Source organism: Anabrus simplex, chromosome 5 (assembly GCF_040414725.1).
Source record: "Anabrus simplex isolate iqAnaSimp1 chromosome 5, ASM4041472v1, whole genome shotgun sequence".
NCBI lineage: Eukaryota > Metazoa > Arthropoda > Insecta > Orthoptera > Tettigoniidae > Anabrus > Anabrus simplex.
The window spans coordinates 176,538,230-176,562,003 of record NC_090269.1 but is presented as its reverse complement, the minus strand read 5'-3'; the positions used below and the strand labels follow the sequence as shown (position 1 = coordinate 176,562,003).

The window sequence follows — 23,774 nt, the reverse complement described above, 5'->3', positions numbered from 1 at the left end:
AATAATTTAGCAGGCCACTTATAAATTTTCCTAATTTACTTTGTATACGATCCAGATCGTTCCTTCTTTCTTCTTATCCTGTTAACCCTTTTTCTTTTCTTCTTTCTCCATGCTGTTCAGGTTTGTTCTTTTGTTTCCGTATCTGGTGTTATCGACGGCATCCTTCTGCATGTTCCTTAGATGGCGCCTCTCCGGGACATCGTAGGACCTTCGTCGCATCTTCGACTCCATCTACATCGTCTTTCTTCTACGCCTCGCCCCATCTCTGTCACCCATCCTTCAGATTATTTTGGGTGGTGGGAGTATGTTACGAGCTCCCTAATCATATCCAGTACGTTGATGTTCGATCTTACCTTCTGCCTACTTTGCCGGCTTGTTGCTGTCTATACTCACTCGGCCCAACTGCGACTGTTTGCTGCCTTTACCTCCCGGCTTGCATTCTACTACGTCACGATGTTCTCGCATGTTTTCGGCAACGCTTCTCTTCGGTATAAAAGTCGCTGCTGCCTTGCAACCTGCAGTCAGGCATTTTGTGTTAACTCGGGCGGTAGGAGCAGAAACTGTTACACACAGCTGACCCGTTGCGATTTAAAAATTCTTCCCATCTTCTACGTGACTTTGTTATCATCGCTATGCTGGGTGAGAAGAGGTTTATGTTATTCTAGACACTTTGGACTATTCTTCTCTAATTTTGCCCCTCAGGTCTTAATATATATTTCGAATTCTGGTCCATTCAGGGCACTTCTTACTGTTTATTTGATGAACTTAAATCATCAAGACTTAGTTATAAATCTTGCACAAAGGACTCAGAGCTTGGGCGAACGTTTCAAAATTGAATCACGTGAAAGACTGACTGATGTGGAACCTTTATATACAACCTGTGTGCATGTGTTAGAATAACTTTGAATTATAGCAGACTGATTTTTATCATCTCTCACCCTTGCCATTCCTATGTTTCTCCCTTTTCCTGTCACGGTTAACACTGCTTTTCTCATTCCCTGTCTTTTCCTTTCCTGTCTCTATAATCTTTTCCTTTTTCATAATTTTGGTGATTCCAAATTTGTAAAAGTGGCCTTCGCGTTTTATTAACTATGAATGTTGGTGTGTAACTATTGTACTTATTCTTCTAAGGTGTAAAAATTGCTATTTTGATCCCTTCTTAAAAGTCGATAAAAATATTCTGTCTTCAAAGATGTCTAGTCACAATCTCATAAGCATTTCCTTATATGGACATGTTATTTGTATCAATGTAATTGTACCTAGGTCTAGTTAATGGGCTAATGATCGTTTTTTCTTAAATTATTCTTTGTATTGCCAAAGCAATATTGTAAAACTCTAGTCACGATGAGCTCCATAAAACTTTTCGAATTCTATTTTATGGTTGAAAGTAAAGCTATCATAATAATTTAAACTTGGTATTTGTGGAAATCCCTGATTGTAAAATACTTTCTTCTGTTGGTGTTATCAATTCATTTTGTAATTTGAACTTTGTTGTTTGAGCTACCTTAGCTAACCCTACTTTACCTCTTTCCCTGCTTGTTATGTGCTTACCACTTCATACCTTCTGGAAAATAGCCTAGCAACCCCTGCACTAATTCTGCTGATATGTTGAGGTTTTGATTTCTGATTTGCTCTATTTCCCTGTATGGCCTGGCACTGGAGCTTGACAATACTTTATGTTTGCCACGTAATGACTTGCCTGGTGGCCTCTATTTTGGCCTAGTGGCTTATTCTCTGGTTCAACGTATAGGCAGATTTATACTTAACTTTGCATTTGTACTATTTGTCGTCATCAACCATCGACTGAGTTTGTACTGCTTAATACATCTAATCTGGATATACTAAATGTACCCCCCTATCAAGTATACGCAACAATTGCAACAAATTGCAACGTAACTTGCGCGAGAGTTAACGTGCTAGCTAACACTTCTCAGGAAAAGCCTGACTATATATGATGGTGAAAACTTACTTATGGTGGCTTCTGGCAATATTTTCACAACATTTTCCTATTGTGTCAATAAAGAGTGCTGTCTGCTTTACCAGTAGTGTTAACAATACTGGTTATAAGGTGAGGGGCATTTTTTGAAACAAGAAAACAGTAAACATCCGTAGTTGACCATCAATAGCAGGTCCTTCAATTACACACTTGCTACTCTTATTTTAATATTTTTCCTGTTGTTCGTTGCTTGACAATGACGTTGCATCGGGTTGCTGCAGGTTCCATCTGAACACAGGAAACAACGCAAATTTTTGGAGTGGTATACGACTATATTGCAGAACCCACTTGACACCTATTTGAAATGAGCTCATTATCTAAGTTTACCTGCTTGAAGCATGAGAATCATGTTCATTTGGTGTGTAATTGACATCATCCTCAATTTCAGAATCTGAGTCTTCCATGAAAACATCTAGTATGAATTCATCATCTAAATTTTATGTACTTGAATTAGACATGTTAAATATTCACAAGAGTGACATAATGAGGCCTGCTTCTCAAACATTCTCTCTTCCTATCTGACATATATACCTTCCCACTCACTACACAGCTGAGAGTGAGCAATGATATACACACACAGATTACGTGGGCTGTGATATCAATGCTACGAAAGAAGAGCTCTATACTTATGCTTATAACTAGTACATTTCATGCTTAATCCAACAGTATTCTGGTGAAGTCACAGCTTGATGAAACAGCAGCTCCAATTTTAGTCACAGTAAAAACCTGAGCTCATAGATTTTACAACCTCCATCAGCAAAATAAAATAATGCACGTGTAGTTTCTATGGGTGACTATTCCAATGTACACGGACTTAGCAAATGTCATGGGATAGTCACCTAATAACGTGTGGGGCCTCTTCTGGCCCTGCAAACTGCAGTGAGACGCCGTTGAAGTGAGTCGACAAGTCCCTGGTAGTCCTCTGGACGCAGCTGACACCAAATCGTTTGCAGAGTGGCCGCCAATGCTGGTCTGTTCGTGGGTGCACGATCCATAGCACGGAGCCTGCGTTCCAGGACATCCCAGATATGCTCGATAGGGTTCATATCGGGGCTCCTGGGTGGCCATGGCAGTCGTTGGACCTCCGCTGCATGTTCCTGGAACCATTCTTGGGCGATGTGGGAGCGATGTGGTGGTGCGTTATCGTCTTAAAACACTGCAGAACCATCTGGGCGCTGGAAGGCCAAAAATGGGTGGAGATGGTCCCTGAGCAGCTCAACATACCGCGTAACATTCAAAGTCTCTTCCAGAACAACTAGAGAACCCATTCCATACCAGGAAAATGTACCCCAGACCACAACAGAGACACCAGCAGCCTGGACCACACCTTCAAGGCAGGCGGGATCCATCGCTTCGTGTGGTCTGCGCCATACACGGTGCCTCCTATCGGCATGGTACAGTTGAAATCGTGATTTGTCCGACCATATCTCGTTACACCATTGTTTACCCCGTTCGAACGGTGTCAGCTCACGACGATGTTCCATGTTACACCTGTCACATGCACAGCCACTGCTCACAAGGTCTCCTATACAACTGCCGCTGGCACAGGGGGCGTGTGGTGCGCAGACAACATACCTGCGCGTCAGTGCTCCGCTATCCCATGACATTTGCTCAGTCAGTGTATTAATCTCTTTATTTCTCTGTTATAATATAGCGGGTCTTTACAACTCCCTACCACCTTTAAACATATACCACCGAGCTCGATAGCTGCAGTCGCTTAAGTGCAGCCACTATCCAGTAATCGGGAGATAGTGGGTTCGAACCCCACTGTCGACAGCCCTGAAGATGGTTTTCGGCGGTTTCCCATTTTCACACCAGGCAAATGCTGGGGCTGTACCTTAATTAAGGCCATGGCCGCTTCCTTCCCATTCCTAGGCCTTTCCTATCCCATCGTCGCCATAAGACATATCTGTGTCTGTGTGATGTAAAGCAAATAGCAAAAAAACATAAACATATATCTGTTTTCACACTCCTCAACAATTCCCTTTAACCCATCCCACAGGCTGTTTACATTTTTATTTATCATTATCTGCTGATCATAATTACCTACTTTTTATAAACTCCCTCATGCCTCTCTTATCAATCATACTTTTACAACCTTCCTTTCAATCATATTTATTTTTAACTATGACAAAACAGCTTCATGATCACTTATACCCTCTGTCACTTCAGTTTCATTACAGAGCTCATTTGGTTTTATCAGCACCATGTAAATAATATTTCTCCCTCTAGTTGGTTCCATCACTTTCTGATTCAGCTGTCCCTCCCAGACTATTGACCATTTGTTGGCCATGTTTCTGCCATTTGAATTTACTTCCCAGTTAACATTTGGCAAATTGAGATCACCTGTTATTATAATGTTCCTTTCTGTGAAGTTCCCCACATAGCTGATAATCTTATCAAGTAATTCCACATCAGAATCAGCACCACCCTTCCAAAGTCTGTACATTTATCATTGTACTGAATAGGTGGAACCTCTCTCTTTATAACATTGTGAAAGTCTGTATACCCCAAAAATATCAAATTGCCTATTATCTTTAGATATGAGCCTTATACCTAGAATTTCACGTTTCTCATCCTGAACATTTTTGTAGCTTACAAATTCTTCCACAAGTATGAATACTCTAACTCCTACCGGTCCTATCCCGTCTCTACGATAGGCACTCAAGTTATGTCAGAAAATTTCCGCATCCATTATATCACTTCCCAGCCATGATTCAATTACTATATCTGGTATAGATATCTATTAAATTACTTAAATCTACTCCTTTCTTTATAATACTTCTACTAACAATTTTATTTTTCAATAACTCCCAGCTCCTAATACTCTCATCACCGCTCCCTGGTCAATCCAGCTTCCCTGAGTATACCTTACTATAACTCTTCTAAACAAACACACTAACGGTTCAAATGAACGCCATCTGTATAAATCCTTATCTCCTACCCATCAATTAGGATCTACAAATCTTGCACCTAATTTCCCACATATCCACTCCATAGTCGACCATCAGTAACTCACCAATAACAATCTCCACTCCCTTAAACTCTTCCTGCACTGTCATAACCAGATCCCACACTTCTGTAACTATTTTAGTACCTATTCCTGCTTGCCTTATGTTGTTGGTTTCTACATGGAAAATTACCACCTTCACCTTACCTTTCTAGATATCCCGCAAGAAGAGCTTGGGAAAACTCAACAATGCGCAGAGACCAATATCAGCCAGCATGGTTTAATGCTCATTCCGGGGCTCATGTGTGTAACCCCAATGCGGATTAGTGGGCCCACTGCGCACTTCAACCCTGCTGGCTGACTGAGAGGAGCTGTTTAACAAGCATATAGTGCAAGAAAGCAGCAAGCCTGTGCATGAAATATTAATATTTTATGTACAGGGTCTTTCATAAAGAATGAACAGATTTCATCAAGCTATATTTTTCCAACAGTCAGTAGTACAAGATTAAACCTAAGACACATGTGTTTGACTGATGTTCAAGTTTAGTCCTACAAGTGTTCAATATGACCACCACTAGCAACACGGACCACATCAAGATGATAGGACAATCCTCCCAAATGCGTTGCAGCATATCACGATCCACTGAGTTGATCATGCGTGTTATCCACTCTTGAAGGTCATCCAGTGTAATGGGTAGTGGCAGAACATAAACTGTGTCCTTGACGTATCCCCACAGGAAGAAGTCGCAAGGAGTTTGGTCTGGGGATCTGGGATGTCATGCAATTAGAGCATGATCCGTAGCAGTGTGTCAACCAATCCACCGTTGAAGCACTGTTTCATTCAGAAATGCTCACACTGGTAAGCTCTAAAGGGGCGGGGCTCCATCTCGTTGGAAAATGAAGTCGCACGAGTGTGTTTGCAGCAAAGGGAAGAGCCAGGTCCGTAACATTGAGAGATAGCTTTGTCCTGTGACAGTGCTGGTGTTGAAGAAGAAAGGGCCATAAACCCTGACATTACTGACCGCACAGAAAACATTTACCTTGGGAGAATTCCGTTCGTGCTGGATTGTAGCATGTGGGTGTTCGGTTCCCCAGATCTGAAACATTATGACGATTGACCTAGTCATTGATATGCAAGGTGCTTCGCCACTAAAACTGAGGAGCGAAAATGTGTCTTCATCATCATTTTTCATGTTCAGCATCGCATCACAGAATTCCATCCGTTGTCCCTTGTCAAGATGTCTCGGTGCCTGAACCAGCTGAAGTCTGTATGGTTTCATGTATAGGCGTCTTTTCAGGACACGCCAGATACTGGTACTGCTCATCTGAAGCTGACAGCAACCTTGAGATGTGGATTTCCGGGGGCTCCGAGTAAACGCCTCTTGGATTCTCCTCACATTTTCTTCTTACCGTGCAGTTCGCAGTCGACCAGGGCTTTTTCCTTTACACAAACGTCATGTTTCCTGGAACTGTTGTAACCACCGTCGGATGTTCTTGGGAGAGGGTCTATACACGTCGTCGTTAAATCTCCTACAGAACTTGCGTTGCACCATGGCCACAGACCCGGTCTGTGTGAACGCAACAACACAGAACACTTTGTGCTGGGGTGCTGCCATTGTTAGACTCATGTGGCAATTGAGTGAGCTCACTGCTGGGCAGATTGAATGGTGTCGGGGGAGGGGAGGGGAGGAAGGCATGGAGCACTCTACTGACTACTAATAGAAATGTGAGGCCACGCCCTTTGTAACGATATGAGACTCATTCCACTGTGTGGCTTGAGTACAGCGCAATAAGCCTTCGAAATCGGTTCATTCTTTATGAAAGACCCTATATACTACGTAACTGAAAGTGTGTTTGTTGTATAACTAAGGCCTTGATAATAGTGTATAATTTTCAGTGTACTTAGCAATGGCCCGTTTTGTTCTAAATTAGGGAGTGCCAAAACTTTACACAGTCAAACTAAGGAAGTTATTCATAATGTGTATAAATTCATGAAAAACGAAACACATCCCAGTGGAAACATGCTGGGGAAAAAAAAAAAAAAAAACAGAAATTGAAAGGGGTTGGAAAGAGAAGACAGGAGTCTGTCATGAAGTGTGAATTGGACGGTTTTTATAAATGTGTGGTCAGGTGTACGATTCATAATTTTAACAATACCAAAGACGAGAGACCAACGCTGGAAAAGATCCATAGGAAACTGGTTGAGGATATACAGTTTAAAGGTGGAGTAGTAAGAACATTAAGCAAGAGAGTTCGAGGCCTAGGTTTACGATGGAGGAATACAGAAGACATGAGTAGAATATTTATGGAGAAGCCTGACATAAGGCTCCTACGTGTACAGTACATAAAGAACATAAGGCAGTATCGCTGGGCAGACAGTTTGTTAAGAACTACTAGCAGCAGGCGGATTTAGCGAAGTAGGAAGGGTGTATAGTGCCATTTCCGAGCCCAGCTGAAGTTCTGCGCAGCTTTTTTGGCAAGCTCTTCTTGCAAGATGTATACTTTCCTCAATATCTGCCTTAGCCTAATTCCTGAATAACACTAAATCCTACTTCCACACACTTTCCCCACATGCCTAATAACAGAGTCGCTCATGATCACAGCCTCAAGCCCACCCACCTCATTAGATTCCGTCCTCTCCTAGTCTCCATGATTTTCCTGACAGCTGCAGAACCTACTTCCTCCTCCCTTCTCTCCCTCAAATGACCCTGTTCCACCCCTCTCTTCCTAACCTGTACTCTGCTTTTCTCTTTCCTCTTGCCTCGCAATTCCTCTGTAAGACTTCCCTGTTCCCCCATCTCCCCCCTGCTGTTCTACCTGCAGTACAGGTTCCTAATCGATATCTCTCCTGAACTCATTACCTGATAAGAACTGAAATGAAATGTCGTATGGCTTTTAGTGCCGGGATATCCCAGGACGGGTTCGGCTCGCCAGGTGCAGGTCTTTCTATTTGACACCCGTAGGTGACCTGCGCGTCGTGATGAGGATGAAATGATGATGAAGACAACACATACACCCAGCCCCCGTGGCATTGGAATTAACCAATTAAGGTTAAAATCCCCGACCCGGCCGGGAATCGAACCCGGGACCCTCTGAACCGAAGGCCAGTACGCTGACCGTTCAGCCAACGAGTCGGACGATAAGAACTGTTACCCCTCATTTTCCTTCCCCTTAAAACATAGTGAACTTGTGTTCAATAAATTATCCTCTTTCCCTACCTACCATACCCTGTACATTGATTGAAGGAGCACCTATTTTCTCTATTAAGAAAAAGTTACCTGGATATAAACTTCATATAAAATGAAATACTGATATAATTATTAACGAGAACTCCATCTCAACACATAGACAACACAGAGAGCTATTATTAATAGTTAAGATAAGTGATAAATCCCCCTAGTGTGCATGATTTTGATTTATATTTATCTGTTTAGCTGCTCTTTTAAAATGACTACAAGAAAGAAGCCAGGAAGTGAATTACACAGAGGAGTGCAAGGTATTATGTTTTTAACATTTGAAACAGTTGTTTTAAGACTAAAATGAATCTGATTAGACATTTGTAAAGCCCACTTCTAAAGCTTCATGTGTTCAAAACTAACCATATATTTTACATACAAAGGAAACAGAAAGTAGAGTGCAATTAACACTGAAGAAGCAGAAGCGGAGGACCCCAAAAGCCAGTACTTGAAAGAATGCAAGGAATGGTCCATACAATGACTTCAGTAAGTATGAAATACATTGTCATGTTCATCTGTCCTTCTTAAATAATATACAATACACACTGAATTATGTTCCAATTCTTTCCAATTTTAAATCAACGTACCAGAGTCTGCTCAAAGATATGAGGTATGAAATACACTAGTGTCCAAAAGTAAAGCATAAGTTATGAGTAAGCAGGGCAACAGGAAATAAGACCGCAAATCACACAACATATGCACCTACCAACCTTATATGTTCTCTCTGTATAGGAAAGGAGTGTTCCCTGCTTTGACTAGCGGCGTAACCACAAGGTAAACACAGCCAGTGCCTGAACCCCATATTCCCTCAGTCGTGTTTGCCCTGTTATAGTGAGCAGAGTGTAGCCTCGTGGTGAACGTGACAACATAATAGCATGACGACACCATTTGGACCCCGCTTTGCAGGGTAAAATACTCAGCCGCCTGGAAGAAGGCCAGACACAGACCGAAGTTGCCGTATCCTTGAATGTGCCACAGAGTGTCATTTCCCGGCTTTGGAGACAATTTCGAGACACAGGAGATGTTTGTCATAGACCAGTACCAGGCTGACCAAGGGTAACCACCCCACAGCAGGACCAATAGCTGGCCTTAACCGCCCAACGAAATCGGAGTGCACCTGCAAGACAATTGTCGGCGGAGCTTGCAGCCGTCTCAGGGGTTGACGTTTCCCGGCAAACTGTGTACCGGAGGCTCAGAACAGCAGGGCTGTTTGCCCAACGTCCAGCAGTGTGCGTCCCACTCACTCTAGCACAGAGATGGGCCCGTTTACTGTGGAGCCGTCAACATCAAAACTGGACCATGAACGGATGGAGGCATGTGCTCTTCACAGATGAATCCCGCTTCAGTTTGCAGAACGATTTCCGTCACACATTAATCTGGAGAGAACCGGGTAGCCGATACAACCACAGGAACATCGTGGAATAGGACCAGTATGGTGGTGGTGGCGTGGGGCAGCATCATGTTGAATGGACGTACGGACCTGCACATCTTCATGGGTGGTCCGAGGAACACTGTTAACACTTGAAGATACAGGGATGAGGTACTGAGACCACATGTGACTCTTCAGAGGTGCGGTTGGTCCAGACTTCCTCTTAATTAACGATAATGCTGGACCGCACCCGCGCTGCTCTGGTGGATGAATTTCTGGCTGGGGAAGACATTCATCGTATGGACTGGCCAGCGAGGTCTTTTGATCACCGAATTTCTGAGAGAGAGTGTGTGTGTGTGTGTGTGTGTGTGTGTGTGTGTGTTAACACAAGAGGTGGGGCGCTTCATTATTCGCCAGGCAGTTCATCAGCCCAAGTACAGGCCAAAAGTCATATCTCTCTGTAGCTACCTCCGCAGACTTACAGGAGGGGAAGGTTCTAATTTCTAACTATGTAACCTCCTGTTTTCAAAATGTAAACTTTCTTTTGGCTAATGTAAAATTTCATAAAAATCTTAAACTGTAAATCAGGGATAGAGAGTGCATTACAATATTGAGTTCCCCTTCAACTTAGTTTGAGGTGACTACGATTTTGTAACTGTTTCTCATTTCTGTAAATCGTTTAAGTAACGTTCATTCTAGTCACCTCAGTAGCTTGGGATTAGGCTCTGCATCATCGGGCCGAGAGCCCAATTAGGGTTTTATATTTAATTTTCTAGGAGCGCAAGTGTACGCCTCCATTCATTTTATGGTCGGGCCAGTAATCTAACCTGTTTTTCTCTTCCATGAAGGCCCAATAGTTCGGGTACTAGTTATCCTGTGTACAAAAATTGTAAAATTGTAGGTTGGGCCTAGAGAGGCCAGAAATTTGTAAGAATTTTGGGTGTAATGTTTCCTTAAGTGGGCTGTAAGAAATTAGGAGCACAGTCTCCTTGGTTAAAGTGGGAGAGCATGTAAGTTCTTTTCTGTGATTTCTAATTCAACTGTAATACTGAGAGGTGCCTCTGGAAGGCTGTAAATTTGTTATTGGTTGGGGCAAAGTGCTCTTGTTTTGGGAGATTTCTCCTTGTCTATGTAAACACTAATTGGCAATATTGTTAAGTTGGAAATTAGGGGCCTGAAGCCCAAATCTGTTAAATTCTCTAATCTTGGGTTTTCCAATTCTTGTTACAAGATTGGTATTTGTACCTGTAACCCCGTTATTTCACTAAGATAAACATTTGTTAAGTTTGTGATTGAAAAAGAAATATAACCTTTGTTAAAGTTTTAACTTAATCTTTGATATAGTAGATAGACCCATTCCACCCAGCACCTTCTTTCACCTCTTTCTGCTCTACAGAAACTCCGTAACAGGTTCGAACCCCACTGTCAGCGGCCCTGAATATGGTTTTCCGTAGTTTCCCATTTTCACACCAGGCAAATGCTGGGGCTGTACCTTAATTAAGGCCATGGCCGCTTCCTTCGCATTCCTAGGCTTTTCCTATCCCATCATCGCCATAAGACCTATCTGTGTTGGCGCGACATAAAGCAAATAGCAAAAAAACTTTTTCACCAAAACAAACACAGTAAAAATGAAACTATATGTTCTAACTACAGTGAATAATAAAAGCAGAACATCTTAAAAGAATGAGGAAATTTGCAACAGATCAATTTTGCCTGTCTTGAAGTCACTCATTTCCCCTTCTTAATGTATGTTCTGGACACTTTGACACTACAAACATAAGCTTTCTTACATTCGTAACATGGGTAACTTGTAAGTATTCTCTTACTTGAAGAGCATATACAAAAAATTTTCCTCAGTGGAATCATCATGGAACAAATCTATTTTGACGATTGTTGCTATGGATTCATGTATCAGCAGCAGGTACAGTGAGGTTCTTAGGATGACAAGTCAGTAGTCAAAGATTAAGCAATATGTTATCACACGTTAGAAACATAGGGGCTGCCGGGCTGAGGCGGTACAGGGGTGCTCGGTTCACCAAGGACATGGGTTTGATTCCCCATTAGGAAGATACCAGATTAAATCCTGGGGGCAAAGGTGGCCGGACGTAGAGCTAACCACTCTACCCCACCAAGTGTCAAGGTTACGGATAGTGGAAGCCTTTACCTTCCTCCACTCCTAGGGCCTTCTTGGCCTGTACAGAGATGAATTTGTTTTTTGCTGTGCTATATTCGAAATAAGAGTTTTCACCATAGACACATGACTTCTTAACTTGTAGCCTAATGATCATAATAGGTTTTTGTTTACCAAGTATGAGATACTTTTACGTACATAATGTGTAAAATAAAAATTGTAACGTACCGTTTTTCATACACTTCGATGGTGAGGTGCAAGAGCTCTCGTTTTGACTTTTCACGCCTCTTTACCAGCTCCAGCAAAGTAACGGCTCGGCTCAAGTCTCGACGCAGCTTCAGCATCTTCTCATATGATGTTTCATCATTCTTTCGATTCTTACGAGTCTGCATCTTCTCTGTTCGACGTCGGAATGCAACATAAGGATTATTGGCAACAGAACCCAGTCGATGTTCAGTTTTCACAGCAGGGATTAGCGGATGTTGCTGGGAACAAACAACAACAAACTGTAAGTATTGGCGAGAAAACATAAATATGTAACATACTGTATTTGCTGCTGTTTGTCGTAAGTGATGATACAAGTAACTTTGAGGAAAAGATACGGTAGATTTATTACTATATCTATCAATATTTTGTTTGGACTCAAGAAGTTCACCTTACAAACCAATGTTCATGGTTCCACATCTTTCGCATCCAATGAAAAATATTATATTTGAGTTAGAATATTATCTCATGTACTAATGCACATCAGGATGGTCAGAAACAATGTGACCTCGGTATATGAACGTTAGAGGGTTGGTCATAATGATCATTTGAATGTAATCATTTGATATCTCGTATCGTTTTCATTTTAACAGCTGCTGAAATTAGCCACTGATCAGAAATATGTCTTTCAAGGAATGAAACTCAAATTGATAATGATTAATTTATTTTCATCTAATGAATCATTTTCTAGAGACATCTATAAGGAATTTGAAGTCAAAAGTATAGGATTCAGTGCATCGAAAGGGGGAAACTGACTCAGGGCCTATAAAACTACCATGAATGAAATAATCAGTTCTCTAGGGTATTATGAGATGAGGCCCCTTTGATAAAAGAGCCTTCTGTATGTCCCTCAGTTATGGCCATTCATCGATACTTTACAACAGCCTGAAAGATTACATTGACCATCTCTACTCTAATTCCCCTCTTTGATAATATGTTTCAGTCATGGCGATCCATCAATACTTCACATCACAGCCTGCGCTGTTGTTAGGTAACATTGTGTCACACATTTTGTTTCGCTGATTGTGTGATGCAAATTTTCAGATGATCCCAGCCACGAGACATATTTATATAAAAAATATGTACTAGAAAGAATCTATGAGAAAGTTCACTTCAAACCACTTCCGTGTACTTTAAAGTCAGAACATCCTAACCCTTGCTGGAGCATTATGCTCCAAGTGAAGTGAAAGAAGACTAAATTGTCTAGGTAGGTTTCTACTATGATGAAGAACACAACTGATACAGATTAAATCATTAAAATGACAAACCTACTTACAGATCCCATCAATAAGATCCTAGACAGCCTAACAGCTTCTCTTCTTGCTTACAAATATTCCTCATGTTAAAGACAACCTGTTATAATACCTTATTTATACTGATATCATTGAAATTCCACAAAGCTATGATCCTAAATGTTTACAGTCTTTGGCTAATAACTAAAACATGAATAACAGGAAGCATGAACTTTTTGTATATCACAAACCTTACAGTTACAAATGTTCAAGATGACAAATACACATCACTTGCAAAGCTGTGGAAAAGAGCGACAAAGCGGATGTTTCCACTGGAGTGGATTCATAGACCAGTCTCTTAAGCAATGTGTAGCTTTCTGGTGTGCACACTGTTTATCTGAGTTTTGCACACATAAAAATCTAACAGTGTTAATTCGGGGATCTGTGTGGATTCTCGATACCTTCTCATCAGCCTATCCACCGCCTAACAAATGTTTCATCCTGAAGCATCCGCACATCTTGACGGTAATATGGCAATGCAACGTCCTAATGGAAAAGGCAATCTTCATCTGTGTAGAGTTGATGAACAGCTGGCATAATCCTTTCCTGAAACTTAACATAGTGTGGTACCTTGTCACTGTTTTGTTCTTTCAAAGTAGAATTGCCCCAGAAGTCCTCACTGCACCAAACTGTTCACCCATCAAGATTAACTGCTTGTTCTACCACAATGTGAGGATTTACATTGGCCCAGTACACACAGTTGTGGTGATTAACAGATCCATTAAATTTAAAATGTGCCTCATCAAACCAATCAATGAAATCAGTAAAACATATGTTGGTGTTGTCCATGTTCATAACATATTAAAAAATTTTGACATGCCTGTCTGGGTCATCCTTGTGAAGTACCCAGGGAATATAGAGCCTATGCTTAAATTCCTTTAAATTGCAATGGGCACTTGAATTACTTACAGCTGACACTTTCAAAGAGTGTTAACATTAATTTGGGACACTGTGTTAATACAAGTTCTCCTACAAACAATTTTGTTCGACATCTATATAACCCCTTTTGAAATACAATGTAGCCTACTGTAGTTACCATTGCTAGAAATGGGAATCACAACTCACCAAGATTCTCTCTAATTTACATCATTTTTCTGATATTCTAAATGCCAGTTTTCGTGTGTTCTGATATTGTGTTGCTGGTCACAAGCATGGGGTTTAAGCTTCTTACAGTTTGAGGAGTATTAATCGTAACATGAGAAACTAGAAGCAGCAGCTGCCAGCAAAGACAGAATTTTACATCACTTGTAAATTTCAAAAGCATTTAAGATTTTCACATACTCAGCATGTAGCTGGAGTGAAGCACAAATATTTTATTTATCTATTGGGCAGGGAGAGAAATTTTATACCAGGTGGTGGGAATTTCATATTTCTTTTTAAACAATACACCACAATAAATTTCACCTATGCAATAATCTATTTCAAACATTATTTCAGTATACAGGAGCAGGTTACTGATTATATAGAAAAATTTTCAGATACAAAGTTCAAAACAATTATTCCATCTTTTAGAACAATGATCAAGTTTCCTTTTTATTAAGAAGTTGAAGGCAATCATAATTTATGAGATTATTTGTATATCGTGATACATGCAGGTAGGTACCCCAATGAAATGTCTGGGGCCTTCATAGTTGTCACCATCAGCATGACTGTGACATGTCATTACACAGTGCTTCTGAGTTCTATAGATAGATAGATAGATAGATAGATAGTTAGTGCCTTTGTATGTGATGAAGGCACGCTTTTAAGATCAGCGAGCTATTAAACAAGTGACCGGGCGAGTTGGCCGTGCGCGTAGAGGCGCGCGGCTGTGAGCTTGCATCCGGGAGATAGTAGGTTCGAATCCCACTATCGGCAGCCCTGAAAATGGTTTTCCGTGGTTTCCCATTTTCACACCAGGCAAATGCTGGGGCTGTACCTTAATTAAGGCCACAGCCGCTTCCTTCCAACTCCTAGGCCTTTCCTATCCCATCGTCGCCATAAGACCTATCTGTGTCGGTGCGACGTAAAGCCCCTAGCAAAAAAAATTAAACAAGTGACCATGGCAACTCACACACACACAAAAAATAAAATTAAGGAGTAATGTCCCTTACGTTTACAGGGAGTTTCATGACGTGGACATGGTAATTACAGAAGAGCAGGTGTGGATTATGGGTATGGTCAGAAAGGAACCTGATCTGGGGTTGTAGTGTCATTACAGGACAACAGGTACAAATAGAAAGTAGATAGGTAGTGGGGAATGTTCGTGCTGAGTAATTTGTGCAGAAGAGGTAAGGTGTCAAAATTCACGGTGTTGTTGAACTTGAAACCATGAGAGCTCCATACAATATGGTTATATATGAGCATCACACTGCAGATTATAAACCCGCCTGGTGGCCATGCTCATTAAGGCATCAAGTCTAAATGGTTCGACACCGTGGTTAGCCGGTTTGAGTCCTGATGGCTGAAAAAAGTTTCACCATCATAATGCTGGCCAGCAGCATAAGAGAATTGGGGATATACAATTTTTAATCACTAGATTGCGGGCCAAAAGCCTGGCAATTCCGAACTTCTCCACAATGTTCATATGGAGTGAAGGTATATGAAGCTGTTCATGGTGTTCGTCCATAGGATGGGGATGTTCAGCGTTGAGCAGACACCTTGGTTCGACAGGAGTAAGCTATGTGCCAGCTATGGTTTCACCCCCTCCCTTCTTACTATCCGTATTACGTCACCCATTTCATCTCGTTAACTCCTCTGATGAGGCTGATGGCAGGAAGGAGATCCGATCATAAAAAACTTGCTACGGAGATTTACTTCATTTCATACCAGACCCTGTAGAAAAACAGGACAAAGGTTGGACATTGCAGATCATGCAGTTATTCAAATTCTGGTCCAGTTTCTTATTATTGTCATCATGCAGTTATTCAAATTCTGGTCCAGTTTCTTATTATTGTCATATGTTATGTCAGTTAATACAGAGTTTCACTAGACAAGGATAGGTAGTATCAGAGATTGAATTAGCTATACTTAAAGATGAATAGAGAATACATAAGAGAACTGTTTTGGTGGGTACAGATGCTTTTGCCCGGCCCCGTGGTGTAGGGGTAGCATGCCCGCCCCTCGCCTGGAGGCCCCGGGTTTGATTCCCGGCCAGGTCAGGGATTTTTCTCTTGACCTGAGGGCTGGTTCGAGGCCCACTCAGCCTACGTGATTAGAATTGAGGAGCTATCTGACGGTGAGATGGCGGCCCCGGTCTCGAAAGCCCAGAATAATGGCCGAGAGGATGCGTCGTGCTGACCACATGACCCCTTGTAATCTGCAGGCCTTTGGGCTGAGCAGCAGCCACTGGGCAGGCCAAAACCCTTTCAAAGGCATTAAGTGCCGTGGGGTCTGGTTTTTATAGGTGCTTTTGAACTTTGTTACACATAATTATTACTTGTTGAGTTGAAATTAGAGTCTACCGTTATAATTTTCTAATCATTGAAATTAGGGTATGATTTTATTGTACAAAATAATTGCAGATATATCCTTTTGCCTGAGATAATACAGTCTTTTTTGCTGGAACTGATAATAAAAGTCTGAGATTAATTCAGGTTTGTTTACACTGTTTTGATCTGTATAGTCATCAAGAACTTGCCCGCCTCTGTAGTATAACGGTTAGTGTTATTAGCTGCCGTCCTCGGGGACCCAGGTTCAATTCCTGGTACTGCCAGAAATTTAAGAATGGCAGGAGGGCTGGTATGTGTTTGAAATGATACATGCAGCTCACCTCCAATGGGGGTGCACCTGAAAAGAGCTGCACCACCTCGGGATGAGGACAAGTGTTTGCATTTTGTCTGGCTCCATGGCTAAATGGTTTGCATGCTGGCCTTTGGTCACAGAGGTCCCGGGTTCGATTCCCGGCAGAGTCGGGAATTTTAACCATCATTGGTTAATTTCACTGGGTGTATGAGTCGTCTTCATCATCATTTCATCTCCATCACGACGAGCAGGTCGTTTACGAGCGTCCAATCAATAGACATGCACCTGGCGAGCCGAACTTGTCCTCGGACACTCCTGGCAATAAAAGCCATACGGCATTTCCATTTTAACAAGAACTTGTATGTTAGGATCTACTCAATTATAGTACACATATCATTTGATTTTGAATGGTAGTTGTTCCAGAATTTCTGTGGTTTACAAAGGTATAAGAAGGTGCAGGCATGAATGGGTGGAAAGAGAAAAGATCAAATCTGAATTTAAAACTCGAATATTTAAAATTTCATTTCTTTCCTTCTTTTTTTTCTTTCTAAATGAAACTTAGATGAACAACACCAAATAACAGTAGGATACACAAGGTTGAGCTCGTTACCTCTAGTAACAAGAATGATTTGACAACCCTAAAACAAGCAGGTACATAATAAATTACAGATTGAACTTGAAGCTCCAACGTTACTACTCTTCCAAAGAGTGTTTTCGCTCCACACAATTGACTTTCTAGGAGACTTTTCTCCAAAACATATTCCAATCTAGCCTCTCCAAGGCACAGTCTCAATTTTACATTAGGTCAACTACAAATCGTTTCCAGTCATACTCGCTCAACGGTCTAAGTTACATTTGAATATGAAATTAAACAAGAATAGTTAACTTAAAAGGAGGCAATAAGTGCCCATTCTACATGGCCTTAGTGAAAAGAAAAAATTAAAGTTATTGGCCGTAAATCAAAATGTTAGGAGGCAAACACTTGCACTCCTTTGAAATTCATTTGAAAATTCTTAAAACCCTATGTGGGTTTATGGCCCGAAGTCACAGAGGCTAACCCCATATAACGGACGTGACTAGATGGCGAGAAAATTTAAAAATACAAAACGAAGAGATACATTTTAAGGTTTACAAAATCATAGTCACCCCGATACCAACTTGAATAGGAATTAAAAATTCCCTAAATTGGAATAAAGTCTTTAGACTAGTTTGGAACTTTACATTGAAAGATTGAAATTTACATTATGAAAGAATTTAAAAACCTTCCCCTCAAGTCAGCTTTCTGAGACTATTACATGATTACAAGATGTCTGCCATCACCTTGAGTTGGTGGGCATCCCGGAGATGGGTAAGGCTTGCCCCCCCCCCCGCCTCCTGTATGAACACACTCTAAACCTCTTGACTGGAGCGATCGAAAGACAACATGGCCCAAAAGGTCCCAGCTTTTATAGCGGAGAGGAAGCTTCTAAAACTCTCTGGGCCGAAGCCCTGTACACTCCCACAATTTCAATTGGTTGATTTAATAAATGTACAAAACTCCTTTTCGTCCTCCTCCTCCTCCTCATCATCATCATCATTTCCCTTTATCCAGCTGTAGCAGGGTAGAAGCAAATATGGTTCCTGTCCACTTTCTTTGGTCTTTCCACCACTCCTCCTCCAACACTGTGTCCCAGCCCAGGTTTCTATTTCTAATATTGCGTTGGATTGTGTCACTCCATCTCAATCATTGTCGTCCACGGCCTCTCCGTCCTTGGATTTGCATTTCCACCACCTTTTTTGGATTCTTCCATCACTCATTTGCTTTATGTGCTCAAACCATCTTAGTCAGCCCTTCCCTATTCTATCATTCATTTTTTCCACTGCAATTTCTTCCCGGATTTTCTCATTCCTTATTTTGTCTCTTCTACTCTTCTGTATCGTACTCCTCAAGAACTTCATTTCAGCTGCCTGTATTCGACTCTCATTCTTCTTTGTCATTGTCCAAGTTTCTGCTCTGTAAGTAGTTATGGGTACGTAATACATCTTGTGCGTAGTTTCCTTTGCTTCCATTGGCACATCTTTGTCCCATAACATGTTTCTTACACTCCTCAGGTATCTGAACGTCTCCATTACTTCCAGGGGCTTGCCTGCAAGTCTAATCTGATCTTTCCCTTCCTTCTCCCCTCTAGTCATAACAAGAGTTTTACATTTTTCTACACTTATTTTCAATCCACATTCTTTGATCTTCCCATTCACCACATCCAACTGTTCTTGAACCTTCATGTCGTCTTCGCCCCAAATCACAATACCATCTGCAAATAACAACATGTTAATTTCTCTTCCTACATATGCTACTTTTGCTGTTTTCATGATGTCATCCATTACTATTGTAAACAGGATTGGTGGTAGAACACTTCCCGGTCTCAGCCCACTAGTGATTTTGAACCAACTTGTCCTGCCAACTTGTGTTTGCACGCAACTACAACATTCCTTGTACACTGCCATGATCATTTTTATTAATCCCTCTCCGATTTCTTTTTGCACCAGACTGTCGCAAACTTTAGTCCTGGGGACACTGTCATATGCTTTTTCAGTGTCAATGAATGTCATCACCATATCATTCCCCTACTCCCATTGCTTTCTCATTAGTTGTCTCATAATGAAAATGGGCTCTATTGTTGACCTTCCACTTATGAAACCAAACTGATTTTCCTGTATCTGATTTTCAACCCTCAACCTAATCCTACTTTCCATTATCTTAGCAACATGGGATATGAGAGTAATTCCCTTGTAGTTCTTCAATACTTTCTTATCGACTTTCTTGAAAATTGGGATGATTATTCCTTTTTGCCAAACCTCAGGGACCTCCTTATTCTCTCAGACAATGCTGAGAACTCGGTATGTCCACTGCAGGCGTACAGCTCCAGCTGCCTTTTTTGCTATTGGCTTTACGTCGCACTGACACAGGTAGATCTTACGAGGCCTTAATTAAGGTACAGCCCCAGCATTTGCCTAGTGTGAAAATGGGAAACCACGGAAAACCATCTTCAGGGCTGCCGACAGTGGGAACCAGCTGCCTTTATCATTTCATCTAATTCAGCAGCTTTTCTATTCTTCATCTTTCTTACTGCCATTTCATTTACACATTTCAACAAACTAACTGCCTTTCCTGGTCGTCCACTGAATGACTCATCAGGTCTTATGTTCAGCAACTTCTGAAAATACTCTCTCCATCTATTTCTTATTTTTCTGGCTTTGTTAATATTATGCCACCTTCATCCTTCACAAATCTGGTGTTTACTTGATATCCCTTTTTGTTTCTTAATATAACATACAGTAATTTCTTGCTGCCCTGCATATCATCTCTCAATTTCTGTGTGAATAAGGCCCAGCTTTTCCTCTTTTCTTCCTCCACTACTTTCTTGGTCAAATTCTTTGCCTCCACGTATTTTCTTCTACTTTCTTCGGTCTTAGGTGTTTTCCATGTTTTTCATGCCATTTTATTTTCCTTCACTTTAATCTTTACCTTATCAATCCACCAGTATGCCTCTTTGTCTTTAACATTTCCTGATGTTCTGCCACATACCTTTTCTGCAAATCCAACCAGTGCTTCCTTAAATCTTTTCCATTCATCTTCAATCTCCATCCTGGGTACCAAGGGTATTATTTCCCTTTGAAATACTTCTTGTATGCTTTTCTCTTTCAACTTCCATATTTTAATTCTTTTCTCTCTTCTTAATGGGCGTTTTTCAATCTTCCCCACTTTCAATTTTCCTATCACAACTCTATGATCTCCACCAAAGGCTTCTTCAGGAATGGCAGTAACATCTTAAAGGTTCTTCCAGTGTTCTTTCTCTATGATTATATAATCAATCATGGTCTTTTTTTCACCTGTCTCCCCAATCATACCTTGTAATCTTCTGACTCTTCTTCTTCTTCTTCCTAAACCAGGTGTTTCCAACAATCATTTGGTTCCTCATACAAAAATCCACCAACAACTCACCTTCTGGATTTACCTTTCCATATCCAAAGGGCCCTACAAAATCTTTCTTTCCTTGTCTTTCCATTCCAACTTGAGCATTTAGATCTCCCATCAACAGCACTTCCTTATCTGCTATCTGTCTCTCCACTTCCTCTAAAAAGTCCTCTAGATGTTCATCTATGCAACCTGTTTGTGGGGCGTACAACTGAAATAGATCTATCATGCCATTTTCAAACTGGAGTCTCATCTCCATCATCCTATCGCTGACGCATTTTGTATATTCCACATATTCTTGGATTTCTTTTCTTAGTATGATGGCCACTCCATTTATTGCTTCAGGCCCTCCGCTGTAAAACAACCTGCACCCTTCTTTCAGAGGAATCTCTCCCGTACCCCTCTTATTGGTCTCACACAGTCCAAGTATGGCTATATCTTTCCCTTTCATGAAGTGAACCAGTTCTTCTGTCCTTTCCCGTCAGTGTCAGGACAATTACTGTCTCAATCTTGATGTAGTTTTGTGCTGGTTGCCCATTTCTCACAGTTCCCCCAGCACCCGAAAAGCTGCGCGTCGCCTTTAGCAGGGGACGCCCTAACTTTTCCGACGCACCATATCTGCTTTATCCATATAGGCTGTTGTTACGATTGGCTCGCAGCACCCAAAGGCATTTTATACCTACTGCCAGGTTCAGAATTAGGCCGCCCCTAACATGGAGACAGACGCCTTTCGTAGCCGCCCCTCTGGAATACAAAACTACGAGTTTGCCCCTTCCGCCATCTCCACCGTACCGAAGTCCACCTTCTCCGCCGTAGATGCGGTTGAGATCTTCACTCATAACCTTGAACTGGGACCCTTGCCAGATGTTACACACCGGGTCAATGTGCTTTGGGACTCACATAAGCATGGGCGCCACTCCCTGGGTAGGGCTGCCTCCGAAGAGGGTCCCTACCTGCTAACAGAATTCCTGATTGACTAAAATTTTAAGGAGGAGGGAAGAGATAGAAGTGCTAATAACCTTAGAACACCAAAAACAATCTACAAACAATTCTGTTTAGAAAACTGATGTAGACCAAAATTTTCTTGAAAATTAAGGGTCCATCCTCCCACCAGACATAAGTCGACAGTAGAGACATCTGAAGACAAAGTTCGAAACTTCTTCCAATACACAGTTTGAAGTACACGTTGCAGATAGCCTTCTAAATGGTGCTAAAGGACCCCTAAGGGACACTTTTGGATCTTATTTCATCATCTTAACGCATGATAGCCAAGGTAGATGTATAGATACCGAGAGAAATCACTGGCTTCTCATCAAGCCGGCAATGGTCAAATCCTGGCCACTGTATGAGAAATTTCTGAACTGGAAATTCATGTCCCCAGGTTTGTATTTCGTGTAAAACTGGATGTCCTGTAGCTAAGAGAACTGTTCCTGGTCAGGATACTATTGAGACAATGGCAATGAATATTTTGCCATTGAAAATGACCATGAAACTCTCGTGACACGATAATAGGGCAGAATAGACTGAAAGAGGGTTATGGTGAAGAATGTCTCATGACTAGGGAGCAGATTTTTATATGCTAAAAAAATTAAAATATTTACTTTTTATGTGCTAAAAACCTAAAAATATTTGATAAAAATTAAAAAATAATCTGCTTTAAATATCACATAACCACACACGTTCAAGAAGTAAATAAATATAAAATTTTGTATTAAAATAGGGTGCTACCAAAAGTGGATGTCTATATATGGAAAAGTACAGTACGGTATATTAATTTTTGATTGTATCTGACTACATATTACTAGATATTTACGAAAACGGTTTAACTATAGAAAAAACATCCTATCACCTTAGAAATTTTTTACCACTTCGTACTCACCAATCACACAGTGGAATATAAGCTGCTAGAAGTAGTCTCAGAATTGTAGTAAACAACAAAGGTCATCTCCAAATTGTTCATCTCTGAAGAACGCCTCATACTGTGAAAATGATCGCTCCACAATACAGGATGTCAGACGTGCATAGTTACATAGAGGAATGTCACCAACACTTAACACCTTCAATTTCACCAACATGAACAACCTCCAATACTTGAGCAACTTGGCACATTTTTTAAACCATCTGTTTTTATGGAACAAATGTTTATATTTGACCTTTAACAGTCCCGGTACTTGTGAAGCTGAGAGTGAAACTAATTCATTTCTTCACTGTTTCAGACAACAGGTTAGTGGATTTTTCAAGTATGTTTATGGTTTTACATAAGAAGCTTAGATTGGCATATATAAACAACAATTTACTTTTCAAAGAGCTGTTTTTCAGTAACTCTTGAAGAATTTCAATTGAAGACGCATCGTTTCTATCTAGTACATTCACAATGGATGTGAAATTTTCAAAATTGTCTGCATAGTATACCACTGCACCAAACCAGGTACCCCACTGCATGACACTAGCAGAGGTGGAAGTGCAAGACCTTGGCTTTTGTTTTTAAACAGATAGATTCTTGAGGGTGCTTTTACGAAGACTTTTTTTTGCCACCAGACACTAATTTATCCACTTTAGGATACTGAGGCCTTACAGTTTCACATACCTGTAAACTACGTAAGTTACATGGATCATTTTCGGACTGCTTATAGAAAGACCTTCGGTTGCTTTTTTCATGTAAGCTGCGTTATTAGTAAGGAGAAAAAAATACATTGTCATCTTTTACACCTTTTGGCCAAAGTAAGTGCATGGCTTCATTAAACAACCTAGCTACAGTGACATGGTTGCAGTAGGCATTTCTTTACATGCTAGCGAATAAGAATGTTCACAAGCAGTTTTGTCATTCTTCAACACATTCAAAAATATTAGGTATAGAG

General features: G+C 41.0%; 1 protein-coding gene across 1 annotated transcript in view; it reads right to left on the bottom strand.

Annotated features, from left to right (window-relative positions):
• Positions 1-23,774, bottom strand: part of E(Pc) (Enhancer of Polycomb) — a 460,358-nt gene that overhangs the window by 180,388 nt on the left and 256,196 nt on the right. The window contains exon 5 of the mRNA XM_067148053.1: positions 11,911-12,167. Coding sequence (XP_067004154.1) covers positions 11,911-12,167 — 257 coding nt within the window. The remainder of the gene's footprint in view (positions 1-11,910; positions 12,168-23,774) is intronic.